General features: G+C 41.2%; 5 protein-coding genes across 8 annotated transcripts; 3 read left to right on the top strand and 2 right to left on the bottom strand.

The window, feature by feature from the left end:
• The first annotated feature begins 1 nt into the window (after position 1).
• Positions 2-1,388, top strand: LOC662774 (uncharacterized). The gene is made up of 5 exons (XM_968851.5): positions 2-144; positions 189-477; positions 530-673; positions 736-952; positions 998-1,388. Exons 1-5 carry the CDS (start codon positions 75-77, stop codon positions 1,049-1,051), a joined length of 774 nt encoding a protein of 257 aa, XP_973944.1. The 5' UTR covers positions 2-74; the 3' UTR covers positions 1,052-1,388.
• Positions 1,375-4,486, bottom strand: LOC100141682 (matotopetli). 2 transcript variants are annotated; one of them, XM_015981354.2, is made up of 4 exons: positions 4,179-4,302; positions 2,835-4,123; positions 2,099-2,431; positions 1,375-2,046 (listed from the first exon to the last, which is right to left on the bottom strand). In XM_015981354.2, the coding sequence occupies exons 2-4, from the start codon at positions 4,041-4,043 to the stop codon at positions 1,882-1,884; spliced, it is 1,707 nt and encodes a 568-aa protein (XP_015836840.1). In that variant the 5' UTR covers positions 4,044-4,123; positions 4,179-4,302; the 3' UTR covers positions 1,375-1,881. The 2 variants fall into 2 exon arrangements, with proteins under 2 accessions (XP_015836840.1, XP_001813154.1); XM_001813102.4 differs by having other exon boundaries at positions 2,835-4,486.
• A 354-nt stretch (positions 4,487-4,840) lies between these two features.
• Sys1 (Sys1 golgi trafficking protein) lies at positions 4,841-5,890 on the top strand. The gene is made up of 3 exons (XM_968903.5): positions 4,841-5,342; positions 5,391-5,458; positions 5,505-5,890. Exons 1-3 carry the CDS (start codon positions 5,172-5,174, stop codon positions 5,743-5,745), a joined length of 480 nt encoding a protein of 159 aa, XP_973996.1. The 5' UTR covers positions 4,841-5,171; the 3' UTR covers positions 5,746-5,890.
• Positions 5,808-10,824, bottom strand: LOC662853 (uncharacterized protein). 3 transcript variants are annotated; one of them, XM_968929.4, is made up of 10 exons: positions 10,404-10,824; positions 10,093-10,318; positions 8,702-8,788; positions 8,351-8,616; positions 7,903-8,301; positions 7,639-7,798; positions 7,334-7,584; positions 7,154-7,281; positions 6,665-6,872; positions 5,808-6,613 (listed from the first exon to the last, which is right to left on the bottom strand). In XM_968929.4, exons 1-10 carry the CDS (start codon positions 10,527-10,529, stop codon positions 6,527-6,529), a joined length of 1,938 nt encoding a protein of 645 aa, XP_974022.1. In that variant the 5' UTR covers positions 10,530-10,824; the 3' UTR covers positions 5,808-6,526. The 3 variants fall into 3 exon arrangements, with proteins under 3 accessions (XP_974022.1, XP_008195348.1, XP_008195349.1); XM_008197126.3 differs by having other exon boundaries at positions 10,596-10,824; XM_008197127.3 differs by lacking the exons at positions 5,808-6,613; positions 6,665-6,872 and adding an exon at positions 7,050-7,105.
• A 525-nt stretch (positions 10,825-11,349) lies between these two features.
• Positions 11,350-12,491, top strand: Pmp2-c (peritrophic matrix protein 2-C). Its single transcript, NM_001168449.1, is given in 2 exon segments — positions 11,350-11,417; positions 11,473-12,491. Coding segments are annotated over 2 exon segments (1,080 nt in total). The 5' UTR covers positions 11,350-11,356.
• The last annotated feature ends 107 nt before the right edge of the window (positions 12,492-12,598 follow it).

Raw genomic sequence — 12,598 nt, 5'->3', positions numbered from 1 at the left:
TGCCCCATGTAAACAAACCGCTGTTTATTTTTGTTGATTCCATCACCGGATGAAGGTTACGTTACGATGTCAAAATGGTTGTGGTGGACCAATTTTACCAAATCGTCGAGGGGCAGACGTCCACGGTGTCTTCCTTTTGGAAGGGTGAGTCACCAAACCGCCCCCAGTTGGTGCAGTTGCCGTTTCAGTTGGCCACATAGTCCTGTGCATAACCTGTGCCATGTGCGGGCTTCTGACCGCCTTCACCTTCGGCCGGGTGCTCGACAACTTCGGGTACAACTGCGTGCTCAAGTCCCACCTTGTCTTCGACACCTCCAACCAGACCACTAAGATCGACCTGACCATGACGACGTGGGGGCCCCCCAGCGAGTGCAACTTCGTGCAGTTCACCCCCCTCGTGCTCATGATCTCGGCGGTGGTTTGGGGCACCTTTTTCAGCATCCTGGCCAGAGGGGGCGCCGGCCTGGCCACCGATTTGTGAGTGAAGTTGGCAGCACTTACGATTCGACTGTTGGCAATGCTGTTTCAGGTTAGCGCGCCCGTGGAGGATCGTCTACCCGTGTTTGATTTTCACAACCATTGTTTTTATAGCATACGTTATCAGCACGTGTCGGCTGACGGATGGAATGAGGGATTTTTGCAACCAGTTTCCCGTAGTTCTCAATAATTCAGGGTGAGTCGGGTCATAACTGTGGTGAATTTCATTTTGAGTGGTTGGTGCCACTAAAATTTTAGCTGTGTCCCGGAAATAAGCGCTTTTAGCCGCCAATTTCAAGACGAAAGTACCGAAAATGTGCTCTTTTTTAATTCTTACACTAACATGAGTGTGGCTATTTTGAGTGCGGATGTCGGGACTTGGTTGTGGGTCTGTCAGTTGATTCTGTGCGTTTTGAGGGTCTTTTGCGTCGCTGATTTTGAGTTACAACTGGTGACCATTGAGACGAAGGACGAAGTACGTATTTTAATGCGTTTTTTCTTTACTAGACTTCTGTTTCAGGAGCTCATTGAAAAGGTGGTGGAACTCAACGAAGACGAAGTTTCCGAAGTTTAAGTATTTTTTTATTTTTACCGACGTACAAATATTTTATATCTACCGTAGCCATACTTTAAGTACTTATTTTTTACTTTTTTACATGTTTTTATGCCAAGACCAAGTCTTCTGTTAAAGGCGACAATACGTTTATCCAGAAGTACAAAATCAGTCAAAAACATACCTCAGAAATACTATACGAATTGTCAAATTTCTATGCATTTAAGCTCTTGTTACATTCTGAAACAATTAAAGATAAAACGCAAAAAATATGCAAAGCACCAAGCACGTAATATTAGTTTTTATATGTTATTTATTTTTATGAAATATTTTTATAACTTAACTATGACTTATTTTATGCCTCGCTTATTATTTTGTGTTTTTTAGTGGAAAACACGAATACTAATTCCTATTTTTGCAATATGGTTTTTACATCACGTGATCAAAACAATTGTGCATGTCACTATTGACAACGGCCTACTATTTTATTCAAATTCTTGTGTTCACAGCCAACTCGAATTTTTACACTGCCGTGCACAAGAATTAGTAAGTGTGCTCACTTAATGTGATGGCTCATTGTTGCGGACCATTTTCGAAAAGCTCACTAGTGTAGACTTTGCCTTGCTATGTGATAAATAAAAAAAATTGATCGATGTCTGTTACTTTAAAATTAAAAAACTTAACAAAAATTAACGTTTTTTAGATATCGGAATCGTCCCTAAAAATCCCTAAAAGTCCCGGTGTGACATAGTCATATATTTGATTTTATTAAAATAAACGCTCAAAACAGTAACATTTGTAACAACAAACTGAACACTTTTAATCGAACAAAGTAACACTTAACTCTACTATCAATTCAAGATGGCATCGGGATGCTGCGTCCTAAAATGCTTATTCCTGTCCCCTTTCTGTCTAAACAACCTCCCACAAACAAAACACGGATACGGCCTCTCATTCGTATGAATCCTCTTGTGGTTATTCAGAGCATCGGCCCTAAAAAACCGTTTTTCGCACATCTAGAAAAAAAAATATATATTATTTAAAATTTCGGTTTTTTCGCCCGTGTACATCGCATCCATATCGCCGATCCTCCGTATGTATAAGCCGATGTTGGTAGTAAACCGAACCGGTCAGGAAACACTTGCCGCAGACACTACATTTGAAGGGTCTCTCCCTTGTGTGCACTTTCCGTATATGATCCTTCAAATCTGGCCGAATTGTATATCTCGCTTCACAGCCTTCGTGCGGACACGCAAACGGTTTAATCCCTTGATGGAAACGCATATGTTGCCACAAATGCGACGTTTGTGAGTAGCTACGACCGCAAGTGTCGCAAACGTACGGTTTGAGGCTCTTATGCGCCCGGCTGTGGATCAACAGGGCTCGCGCGCTGTGCAAAACCTTCGGAAATGAAATGTTACCGCAGTTTCAAGGAGGTCCAAAAAGCTAGCGGACAATTTAAGCCACCAAACGTCCAGTAGAAGATTCATTTGTACATATACCATAGCAGATAAAGGACTTTATATGCTTAAGAAATAAAGTCCCAGTCCAGGAATTACTACTTTCTAACACAAATTGTAATGTTTTCGTAAATAATCTACTTATAATTGTCCTAATTTCTCATACTCCAATGTTATATGTTTGGAGAAAACATAGTATATTATCTGGGGTAACTTTTTTGGGACATGATATTCAAGATTAATGCTTAATTTTTAATCTTGAATAACACAACTACTGACAAATGTATCTTTGGTGCTTTAGGTTGTCGCTAGTTTTTTGGACCTGTTTTAGGACGTTTCTAAACCTGTCCACACTCATCGCAGTTGAAGTTAGCTGCATGTTCCTTCTCTCGATGCGCCTCCAACTCGGTTATTGTATTCCACACTTCGGTGCATCGCTCACACTGATATTTAAAACCCTCATCCAGAGCCACACACGGTTTCTTCGCCTTTGGCGTCTGCTTGGGGAACTTGCGTTTGCGCCCCCTTTTCTTCTTCTCAGGCGCTCCACTCTCATCCAAGGGATCATTCTGGCTCAAGGGCTCCGTCTTAACTTGAATCGTCTCATCTGGCACCACATTCTCCTTATTCTCAGTCTCGACTTTCTTGCGTTTGTTGATCGGTATCTCGAGTGCTATGAGCACATCCTCGATCAACTTATCAATAACGTCCTCGTTTTTAATATCCTTGACTTGACTCGCCTTCTCGGCGATATTATCGTGGATTTTGGGAGTGTAGTGCTTCTTTTTGATCTTGTGGGTGTAGAGGATTTCGTGCGATTTGAACGTCCGGTCGCAAAACTCGCAATAGGTGAGTTTGGGTAAATAAAACAAGTTCGCCTTCTCCGAACATTTCTTGAGCCAGTGTTGCGATGCGGTGATGTACGAGTCGAAAACGTCCTTACACACCACACACTCGTAGTTTTTGTCGGTCTTGTGCGTCTTCTGGTGCTTGAGCAGGATTTGCTTGTCGGCGTACGTGCGGTTGCAAAACTCGCACTGTAGCAGAATTTCGGTCGAAATTTTCTCGATGGTTTTGGTCTCAGTTCGGTTATCGTTCACTGGCTCGGTTTTGATATCACACGAGTCAATCAATTCAGTGCAGTCTTCAACGTGGTACCCCGCCGTCGTGCTGGAGGAAAACACCTCGTGGCATTTTTTGCACTTCCAGACGGTTACGTCGCTCCGGTAAAACTTGGAAATGTCGCCCGCTTTTTTGCAGTGGTTCTCCTTGTGGATGCGGAGGCGGTTCTCGCTGACGAACTGCTTCTTGCAGTGCTCGCACGTGTTGTCTTTGGAGCTCTCGTGGCTGCTTTGGTGCCGCTCCAGGTTGTTCTTGCTGACGAATTGTTTGCCGCACGTCGGACAATCGTACTTGACGCGCTTGCCCTTGTCTATGTCGATGAAGTCGGCGTTTGGCTTAAGCACCACTTTCTCGGCGTTAAACTCGCACTGGTGCCTCTGGTACTGGTATTTGGTGGGGTAGTTGGTTTCGCAGTTCTGGCACCTGATCATGCTCGGAATGTTGAGCTTTTGCCTGCGTTTGAGCAAAATCTGCGGATCCTCCGCTTTGTACAAGCGCACGGTTCCGAGGTCTTCGTTGAAAATTCGACACTGACTAAAATTCAACTCATCGCTACTAAAACTTACGTTTCGGACGCAGAAAAAGGGGCTCTTGCTTAGCACTTGGTGGCTGAAGAAGTCGCTCTCATACCTCATCGAGGAGCTTTTCCCACAGTCGCTTATGAAATGCGTGTTTATCACGGAAATTATCCGCTCGTCTGGGCTATTATTCATTATTTCAACCACTTGATTGGACTTTTTGCCGCGGTTATCAAAACAGCCCTGGGGTTCTTGCCAAAATGCAACTTTGTTGATTTTTGAAACAATTGAAAGTGCTAGATTTTCAAGCCGGGGACCGCGCCACTCAAAAGCAGAACTTTTTACAAGAATACACCAAAAATCAAACTGAGATACGCACGTTTAGGCCCCAAAAAAACTCAATTTTTTTTTAAAACCATTTGTTTTGCAATAAATGGCATTTGGGGCCAAAAGTCGAGTGACAGGAAGCGGAAGTGCGTGAATTTGAAACTCATTTTTTGCTCAAAATAATTTATTGTTTGAAATACAAGTCAAGTAATCAACAAAAGCCACTCAAACACTTTTTACAACATAAAATACCGTGATTTCATTTATTTAGATAGCGTCTAATTGATAAATTACATGAATTGTTGGGTTGGTGCCCGTGTCCCGTTTTTCCAAGCGTACACTGTTTTACACCGTCAGACACAGCGGCATCATCATTTGAACGCTTTTTCCACGTTTTTTCAAATGACTTTCCATCAATTTATTTTTATTTGGGCTAAAACGTTTTATTTTGGCCAAGTGGCGCCAACCGTGCGTTGGTAGCCGTGGTTCCAAGTCATCTTCCACTAGTGTCACCGCCGATCAAAAATTTTTGTTTAAAACCCAAATGGTTGCTTTTAGCGCCGCTTCCGCTGAGTCAGTTCGCCGAAAACTGCGTTTTTTACAATATTTGACCTGACTCGGGTCTTGCGCACCGTTATTGTGGAAAAAAAGTGTGACATAACCTCGCTTAACTATGTTAGCTTTTTCTTCCACTGCATATAATTAAGTACAGTGATGAAGAAATTGAGTGGTTCGTTCCGCTACACGCAGTGGGACCCTTGGCTGCTGATCGCCCAGATAATCTCAGTGCAGTGCATCATTTACGTGTCTTTGGGGCTTATTTTGACGGTTTTGGGGGTTATTGTGGGGGATACGCGCTCACTGGACCACATTTTTGAATATCATGTATGTTTGGTTGCGTTTGTGGGTCAATTGGTTGAATTGTGGTTTTAGGAGATTCAGGTGCGTGATTTCGGGGGGCGCATGGTGATCGCCGCTTTCGTGCTGAACGCGTTCGTTGGGTAAGCCCCCTAGTGGTTTTGCAACAAAACTTAAGTCTTTTTCTAGGGCTGTGACCCTGTGGTACGTCGTGGAGCGCACGAAACAGTGCATGGACTTCAGTTGTACTTGGCATTTTTTCCACTTGTTGATTTGTTGGTGGTACAATGGAAACTTCCCGACGACTTTCTCTTGGTGGGCGTTGAACGTGGCCTGCGCCACCTTGATGTGCGTCTGTGCGGAATTTCTGTGCCTAAGAACTGAGCTGAAAGCGATTCCTCTGTCTCTTGGTCCGAAAACTGACTTGTAATATTCGTAACTGTGATATTTTTCGTAATAATAGGGTGCCAAGTGTAAAATTAAAATAACGAGTTTAAAAAAATTATTTATTCAGATCTACATTCAGCCACCTATAACTGTAAAAATCAACACAAATAAATTTCGTAACAATCTAAGTGTTTTATAACAGGTGTTTTTGTGACTAGCTGAAGTTTCGCAATACATTTACCACCGAAGCACAGTGAAATCTTTCACACTAATTAGCACAATTGACGAGAATCGGTATCAGACGCTTAAGGTGGGGTTTGGTCTAAGTGAGTCGCTAGATGGCGCTGTCTGATACCAAGTGACGGATTGAATGACGGCTAAATATTCGAAAAAGTGCATTATATACACTAGCAGTGACAAGCTTAACACTGACGGTGCTCACATTAATATCGGAAGAAATATACAGACAGGCGCAGCCCCCTTGACGACAAATTGAACTGCCAAACTGACAGTTTGCTGTGCATCAAGGAGGCCGTGCGCAAAGGCATCGAGATTAAGTTGCCCACCACAACAGCACATCTAATAAAATTTGTACTAGTTTTAGTGGAAAGTTGCGACCGTTTTAGGCACAAATAAGTAAACACGAAATGAAACGCTTGCCAATCACAGAATTTAGTTATTGCTGCTTTTGATACAAATTTTGATTAAACGGTAACTCAAAAAAATTCTATTCACAACCAACTCGTTGTGGAATGCTTTGAAGTGGTGTTCTTTGAAGGCATTACCCGAGTTCTACTCTAAATAAATTCTACTAAAAAAAACAATTAATTCTGCGGTGAATATTCGTCGACTTCTTCAATGATCGAGTCCTGCTCGATTCTCTGTCTCTGAAGAATCAATTCCTGGCGTTTCTGCGAAATAATTAATTCGAATCCTCAGTTAATTTTTTATTATTAAATCACCTCCTCGTTTGTTATGACGACAATTCGATGGTCTATTTTCGGAGTTAATTGACACGATTCCTGCTCAAGGTCATCCAAAGACGCCCTTCGGGTCAGTCTGGCGGTGTGGTGGGACGGGGGGCTGGTGGTCACCTCCACAGTGCTGGCCCGCCGTAGGGGAGGAGGGCCGTCTAATTCACTCCCATCAAGCATTTTCACCAAACTATGCCTGAAACGTCAAAATTTTGGTCACGTGGGCCTGGCTCCGCCCACTGGACGCCCACAGCCAATCAACTTTGCGCAAAGCCATTTTTTCATAGCATTCTTTGCGAAAACAAAATTGGGGTTTCAAACGATTAAAATGAAAGTAATGCAAATGTTTGATGAAATGAAAAATTAAAACACAAAAACTTTAACGTTTTTATTGAAACCGGGCCTCAGTGCGGCTTTAAAACAATCAACCTAGCACAACAAAAAACAATAACCAACACCAAAACTACAAATCCTCACCTTCGTGAAAGGGTGACTAATGATTGTCGATGCTTGGAGTGTTTTTTAGTTTTGCCCAAGCGCATATTAATCGCTTGGAAATGGTTTTGTATCGCTAGACCCAACTCGGGACACTCGCCTTCGTCCACCTTGACAAAAAAATCTTTATTTTATTTTCATAGTTTTAAACACAATTTTTACCAAAACTTCGGCATCTTTAAGCATAACGTAACCATCACACCCTGAATGCATGTAACTCTTGGTCGCAAGCCGATAATTCTGCTCCAAATTCAAATACTCGTCTCCGATTCGGACAAAGGCAGGGTCGACTCGTTGTCCTGGTGCCTTGGAGGGGTCGAAGGCAAAACTCACCCCCGCCACTTGCGGGAACCTCCCCTCCAATTTCGGGTACATACACACCCCATTTTCCAGCGCTTCCAAAATTTGTTTGCCTAAAATAATAATACAAGCAAAAATGCATAAAACGTTCGACTTTAGTTTTTTACCTGTTAATTTGAGGATGACCAAGGGGTCTCTCATGGGCACAATGTTGGTCAAATCGCGAACTGTGAAGTCCCCAGCTGGGTGCACCTGATCCGAGCGAAAAGTGCCCGAATTTAAAATTACTAAATCCGCACCTGTTGCTGCCAAAACCACATCGCAGACCTGGAAAAAACAAGTTATCGTCAATTTAGCACAAAAAAATCATAAATTAATATTTTTTTGCAAAAAACAAGCCAATAAATAATTAAATAATAAAGGTTAAATACCCAATTTCCTAAGTTCGATTCCGAAGTGCGAATCGAGGTGAAACGTCCATCAAGTGGCACGGAAAAACAACCCAAAACTTCGTGCATTTTCCCCTCCACAATACTCGTGTATTTATCCAGTTTTTCCTTCAATTTTGGATCCTCAGGAAAGGCAGAAGTAACGTTAATTTCCTCAATTGTTACTTCAGGAGTACCATTCGGTTTATCAAAATTCACCGTAATTTTACTAAACTGCCGAAAGTCGGTGCCACTTTTCACCACAAATTTCCCGTTGATTTCCTTGATTTCGTACACGTGGTCATGCCCCCCAAGTATCAAATCGATGTTATCGCAATTTTCCGCCAGCTTGATATCGTTAGGCGTTCGCATATGAGTCAGAGCGATCACATAATCGCACCCCTGGAAAATATTTTTCACAATTTTTTTCGCAATTATCGCAAAATTGAACCTCTTGTTTCAATTGCGCGGCGAGTTTTTGTCCCGCTTCGACGAAATCGAGAAAAGTGACCATTTCTGGGTTGATGGTTGCAAGTGTGTCCAGCCATTCTTTTTCAACAAGGCCCAAAAGACCGATTCTGTGGCCTGCCCAATGTACCACATGGGTGATCCGCCCTTCGCCCAATGGACGGCCGGTTTCGTTATCGAGTACGTTGGACATGAGCCAAGGGAATTCGGTTTGGGCCACCCATTGGGAGAGCACTTCAAGGCCGTGATCTGTGACGATTGGAAAATTGGTGTTTGGAGACAGATTTGTAATGAGGATATTGTGATCATTGTTGCCTTGGACTTGGACACTTACCGAAATCGTGGTTGCCGAGGACGGCACAGTGGGTGCCGAGGTCGTTGAGGACGGGGACCATTTGCTCACCTTTCGTGTAGGTGCTCACTGGAAAAAAATTTAAAAAATCAGTTACTATTTTTGGTGATTTTTATATTTAAAAATTTAATCAAGCAAGTTAAATTGTACCCTGAGGTAAAATTTCCGTGGCTCCTGGCGGACACAATTTACAAAAACCCCACTTGAAAAAATGCAAAAATTAAATCTCATTTTTTTGAACTACTTTTTTTCCACATTTAATCCACAAGAGTGGATGTCAACTAATTATCATTAGTTTACTAAATAACTATTTTGTACGAGATTTCGTCGTTTTAACGTAGCTTTCATTTCGATTCGATAAGACACCTACGCCACTGGAAAAATTGGGCAATAAAAGTGTCTAATTAGTTACACAATGTGTGAAATAATTGCGCTAACAAAGTTTAAAACCCAAATTAACACGCATTTAAATTAATTGTAAGACTTATTATCACTTATTCACACTGTGTAAGAAGCGGAAAATACCTTATAGAATAAGTCTAATGTGGATTGTTTTGACATCAAATAAACAAACAAAAAAAAAGAATGAAGATAAAGTTAGATGTTTACTGATTTGTTGTTATCAGATTCTAATGCTCGGAAAGTGATAGAATTTGTTTGTTGTTAAAAAAACTTCCTTGACTTTTGTGGAGCAATATCTCGAATTTTTTTCGATCAGTTTAAAAAAAGCAATTTATTTTAAAATTAATGAGTTAGATAAATATCTTAAAAAACAACAAATAAGATTCAAGAAAATTTCTTGGTTTTAGCACAAATTTTCTAAAATTTAAATAATAAAATCAGAAGTCGTTGTTCCTGACAAATATGAAACGATAAAAATTATCTTCAAACAAATAACATTTTTTTAAAAGTCATGAATCTCTGAATTTGATAACAAATTTAACAAAAAAAAATAATTATAATTATAACTTTATTGTTGCAAGTAACGTCTTCAGTGGCAAACTATACTGTTATTAGGAGACTTTTGACACAAAAATCATTACTAATGTTGTATTTTCGTGACAAACCTTGTTATTGTTCAAAGGCTTTTTGCTATTCCTTTAAAGCACAATACAGTTATTTAATTGCACAGTGAAGCGTGTTTTAAGTTAGAATTCTAACTAAGAAAAATAAAAAAAATAATTGATGTGATAATTCTGCTAAGTTCGAGCAATTTTTATCATTATGTAAAAAGTACCAAAATAGCACAAAAAGTGCCTAGAAATAAAACAACTAAGATTAAACTTGTTTTTGTCACTTAATCGTCGAAAAACAGGGAAAAAATCAATCAATTATGAAAATCAATGTCCCTCCCACTCACTCCTCCTACTCACACATGCTGGGCGAGAAAGCGTCCCCGCTGAACAGCACCAGAGGATGCAAGTGCTGGAAACTCTTAATCGCCGTGCAAAACCGGGCTGCGCCCCCCACGGGCTCCGGCCCCTGTCTCGGCTCAACATTGTACACATCGTTGAAGTGCAGAATGACCAAATGGTGCGCCATGCCCCCGGCCAACGTATTGACAGCCCTTCGACCGGCCGCTCGAACCTCCAGCGAAGCCTTCAAACACAAATCACTGTATTACAAACACCGCTAATGCGTGATGGTCAAAGCTTTGGCCGCATGCAAACAAAAGTGAAGTAACCTGTTTGAGCCAGCCCACCACACTTGTCACTTTGCTGGTGACTTCGGGGGGCACCTCGATGCTGTGCTCCTCCACCAGCGAGCTCCATTTCGCACGGAGGGCGGCCTGCGCCGCGAAACTGGCCATGATAGCCCCCTTGTTAGAACATACCACACACCGGATTAGTGGGGGCTCCGAGGTGGAGGTACTCACGAGGGTTATTATAAGCGAGGCATCGATTGGTTTAGGGTTTTGGTCGTTGATTCCATTTTGCGAGTTTAGAGGTGGTTAAGTCATGGAATAGTGAGGAAACTCGGCACTGATTAAATATTTAACATCCTTGCAAAAGGCCGGAGTGAAGGACGAACGGTTAAATTTGTCCGCAGGATGTGTGTGACATCTGTTGACATTTGGGGAAATGTCAAGAGGAGTGCGCCTGTGCCAGGACCTGCTACGTTTTTTAACCACCTGTATATTTAGTTGCATAACGCTTACAAATGTTCAAAAAATTTAAATAGAAATAAAGATTGGAACTAATTAAGTTGTTTTTCTCACCCTAAAACCTAAAATGATCGGTAAAAATGGTTAATTTGATTTACAATCTGCATTTTGCTTAATGTTATCTCAAATAGTTAAAAGTACTAAGCAAGGTACTTCTTTACTAAACCATTTTTTTTTAATTTACATCAACTTTCCATTACTTACGCCAATTCTTGAGCATGATAAGATCATTAAAAATGCTTCGAAGAATAGTATCTTATCAGATTTGCACTGAAATTTCATTATCACTAATAGAATACATCAATTTTTCGAAAAAATGTGTGTGATGATGTTACGGATCACAATTTCTGACGTATTGCGAAGTCTAATCGGACAAGGGACAAAGCGGTTTTTATCAAAACGATTTTTGACAAATCTATATAAGAATAAGACGTTGATGAGCAAGTCCAGTAAATCATTAGTGTGAAATAAAGATGATCAAAGTTTTGTTTTTTTTTGGAGTCACACTCTGTGGTGTTTTGGCAGACGGCAACGGTTGGTTTGTTCATTTAGATATAATTTTGGTTTTAAATTATTGATTTTTTGCTAGAAATCGTTTGCCCTGCTGTTGATCCTCCAACCCCGGTGTATTTTCCGCACGAAAGCGACTGTAGCAAATTTTACGAATGTCACGATGGTACTCCCCATCTTTTGGAATGTCCAGAAGGGCTGGACTTTAACCCTGAGCTAAACGTATGCGATTATCCCGAACAAGCGGGTTGTAGGGGAAAAACAACTTCAGAAATTTCAAGTTCTGCCAGCCCTACAACTTCCACCAGTCATTCCGATTCAACTAGTAGTACTAGTGCTAAACCATCAACTCCAACACCAAAACCAACTACCGAAAGTACTTCAAACCCAACAAGTCACTCAAAGTCTACAAGCACAAGCTCGCGACCAACTCATCCAACAAAATCAACTCACCCAACCAAACATCCAACCCATTCTACCAGCACAAGACCGACTCACTCGACCACCGAAAAGCCCACAAGTACCTGGAAACCTACGAGTAGTACCCACAAAACTACAACTGATGACAATTCGTCAAGTGATTCGGATTCCGACTCAAGTGATTCAGATGATTCGAGCAAATCTGATGATGATTCTGACAGTTCTGATTCAAAATCTGATCACCATCACCATCATGATTCGAACAAATCTGATGATTCTGATAGTTCTGATTCGAAATCTAACCACCATCACGAGCACCACAACCATCATCACAACCATCACCACGACCACAATCATCACAACCATCATGGTTCCGATCACCACCACCAGCACCACCATAATTCGGATCAATCTGATGATGACCTGACGGAATCTGGTGATTCCAAATTGGACAAAAATATCCTTTACGACATACTCTTTGGAGGAATTGATGGTCTGGCAGGAGAGGAATGCACTTCTGATGCTATTTCTTCAGTGAAAGCGCACCCTTACGACTGCACTAAATATTTGAATTGCTACAATGGGGCGTATTTGGTGAAAACGTGCCCAGAAAAATACATGTTTCATTCAATTGTACGCATTTGTGTTCCTCCCAGCTATGCCAGTTGTAATAAATAAAAAAATATTTTTCTAACGCTTAGTCATGTACTCGTAATTTTCCCTCCGCAACAAATAATTTTTTTATAGTTGGATTGTTGAACGATAAGATCAAGTGGTGCTTATCT

This window comes from Tribolium castaneum, chromosome 3, assembly GCF_031307605.1.
Source record: "Tribolium castaneum strain GA2 chromosome 3, icTriCast1.1, whole genome shotgun sequence".
Classification (NCBI taxonomy): Eukaryota; Metazoa; Arthropoda; class Insecta; order Coleoptera; family Tenebrionidae; genus Tribolium; species Tribolium castaneum.
This window is presented reverse-complemented; position numbering and strand designations above follow the sequence as displayed.

Bases quoted from the DNA above. Each gene is read 5' to 3' on its own strand.
- LOC662774 (XM_968851.5), top strand. From the start codon at position 75: ATGGTTGTGGTGGACCAATTTTACCAAATCGTCGAGGGGCAGACGTCC. The intron at 478-529 runs GTGAGTGAAGTT...ATGCTGTTTCAG, and splicing joins GCCGGCCTGGCCACCGATTT to GTTAGCGCGCCCGTGGAGGA. The intron at 953-997 runs GTACGTATTTTA...CTTCTGTTTCAG, and splicing joins CCATTGAGACGAAGGACGAA to GAGCTCATTGAAAAGGTGGT.
- LOC100141682 (XM_001813102.4), bottom strand. From the start codon at position 4,325: ATGAATAATAGCCCAGACGAGCGGATAATTTCCGTGATAAACACGCAT. The intron at 2,432-2,834 runs GTTTAGAAACGT...TCATTTCCGAAG, and splicing joins ACTGCGATGAGTGTGGACAG to GTTTTGCACAGCGCGCGAGC. The intron at 2,047-2,098 runs GTACACGGGCGA...TTTTTTTTCTAG, and splicing joins ATCGGCGATATGGATGCGAT to ATGTGCGAAAAACGGTTTTT.
- Sys1 (XM_968903.5), top strand. From the start codon at position 5,172: ATGAAGAAATTGAGTGGTTCGTTCCGCTACACGCAGTGGGACCCTTGG. The intron at 5,343-5,390 runs GTATGTTTGGTT...TTGTGGTTTTAG, and splicing joins ACCACATTTTTGAATATCAT to GAGATTCAGGTGCGTGATTT. The intron at 5,459-5,504 runs GTAAGCCCCCTA...GTCTTTTTCTAG, and splicing joins GTGCTGAACGCGTTCGTTGG to GGCTGTGACCCTGTGGTACG.
- LOC662853 (XM_968929.4), bottom strand. From the start codon at position 10,529: ATGGCCAGTTTCGCGGCGCAGGCCGCCCTCCGTGCGAAATGGAGCTCG. The intron at 8,789-10,092 runs GTGAGTAGGAGG...ATTTTTTTCCAG, and splicing joins CGCTTTCTCGCCCAGCATGT to TGAGCACCTACACGAAAGGT. The intron at 7,585-7,638 runs GTAAAAAACTAA...TTATTATTTTAG, and splicing joins GGTCATCCTCAAATTAACAG to GCAAACAAATTTTGGAAGCG.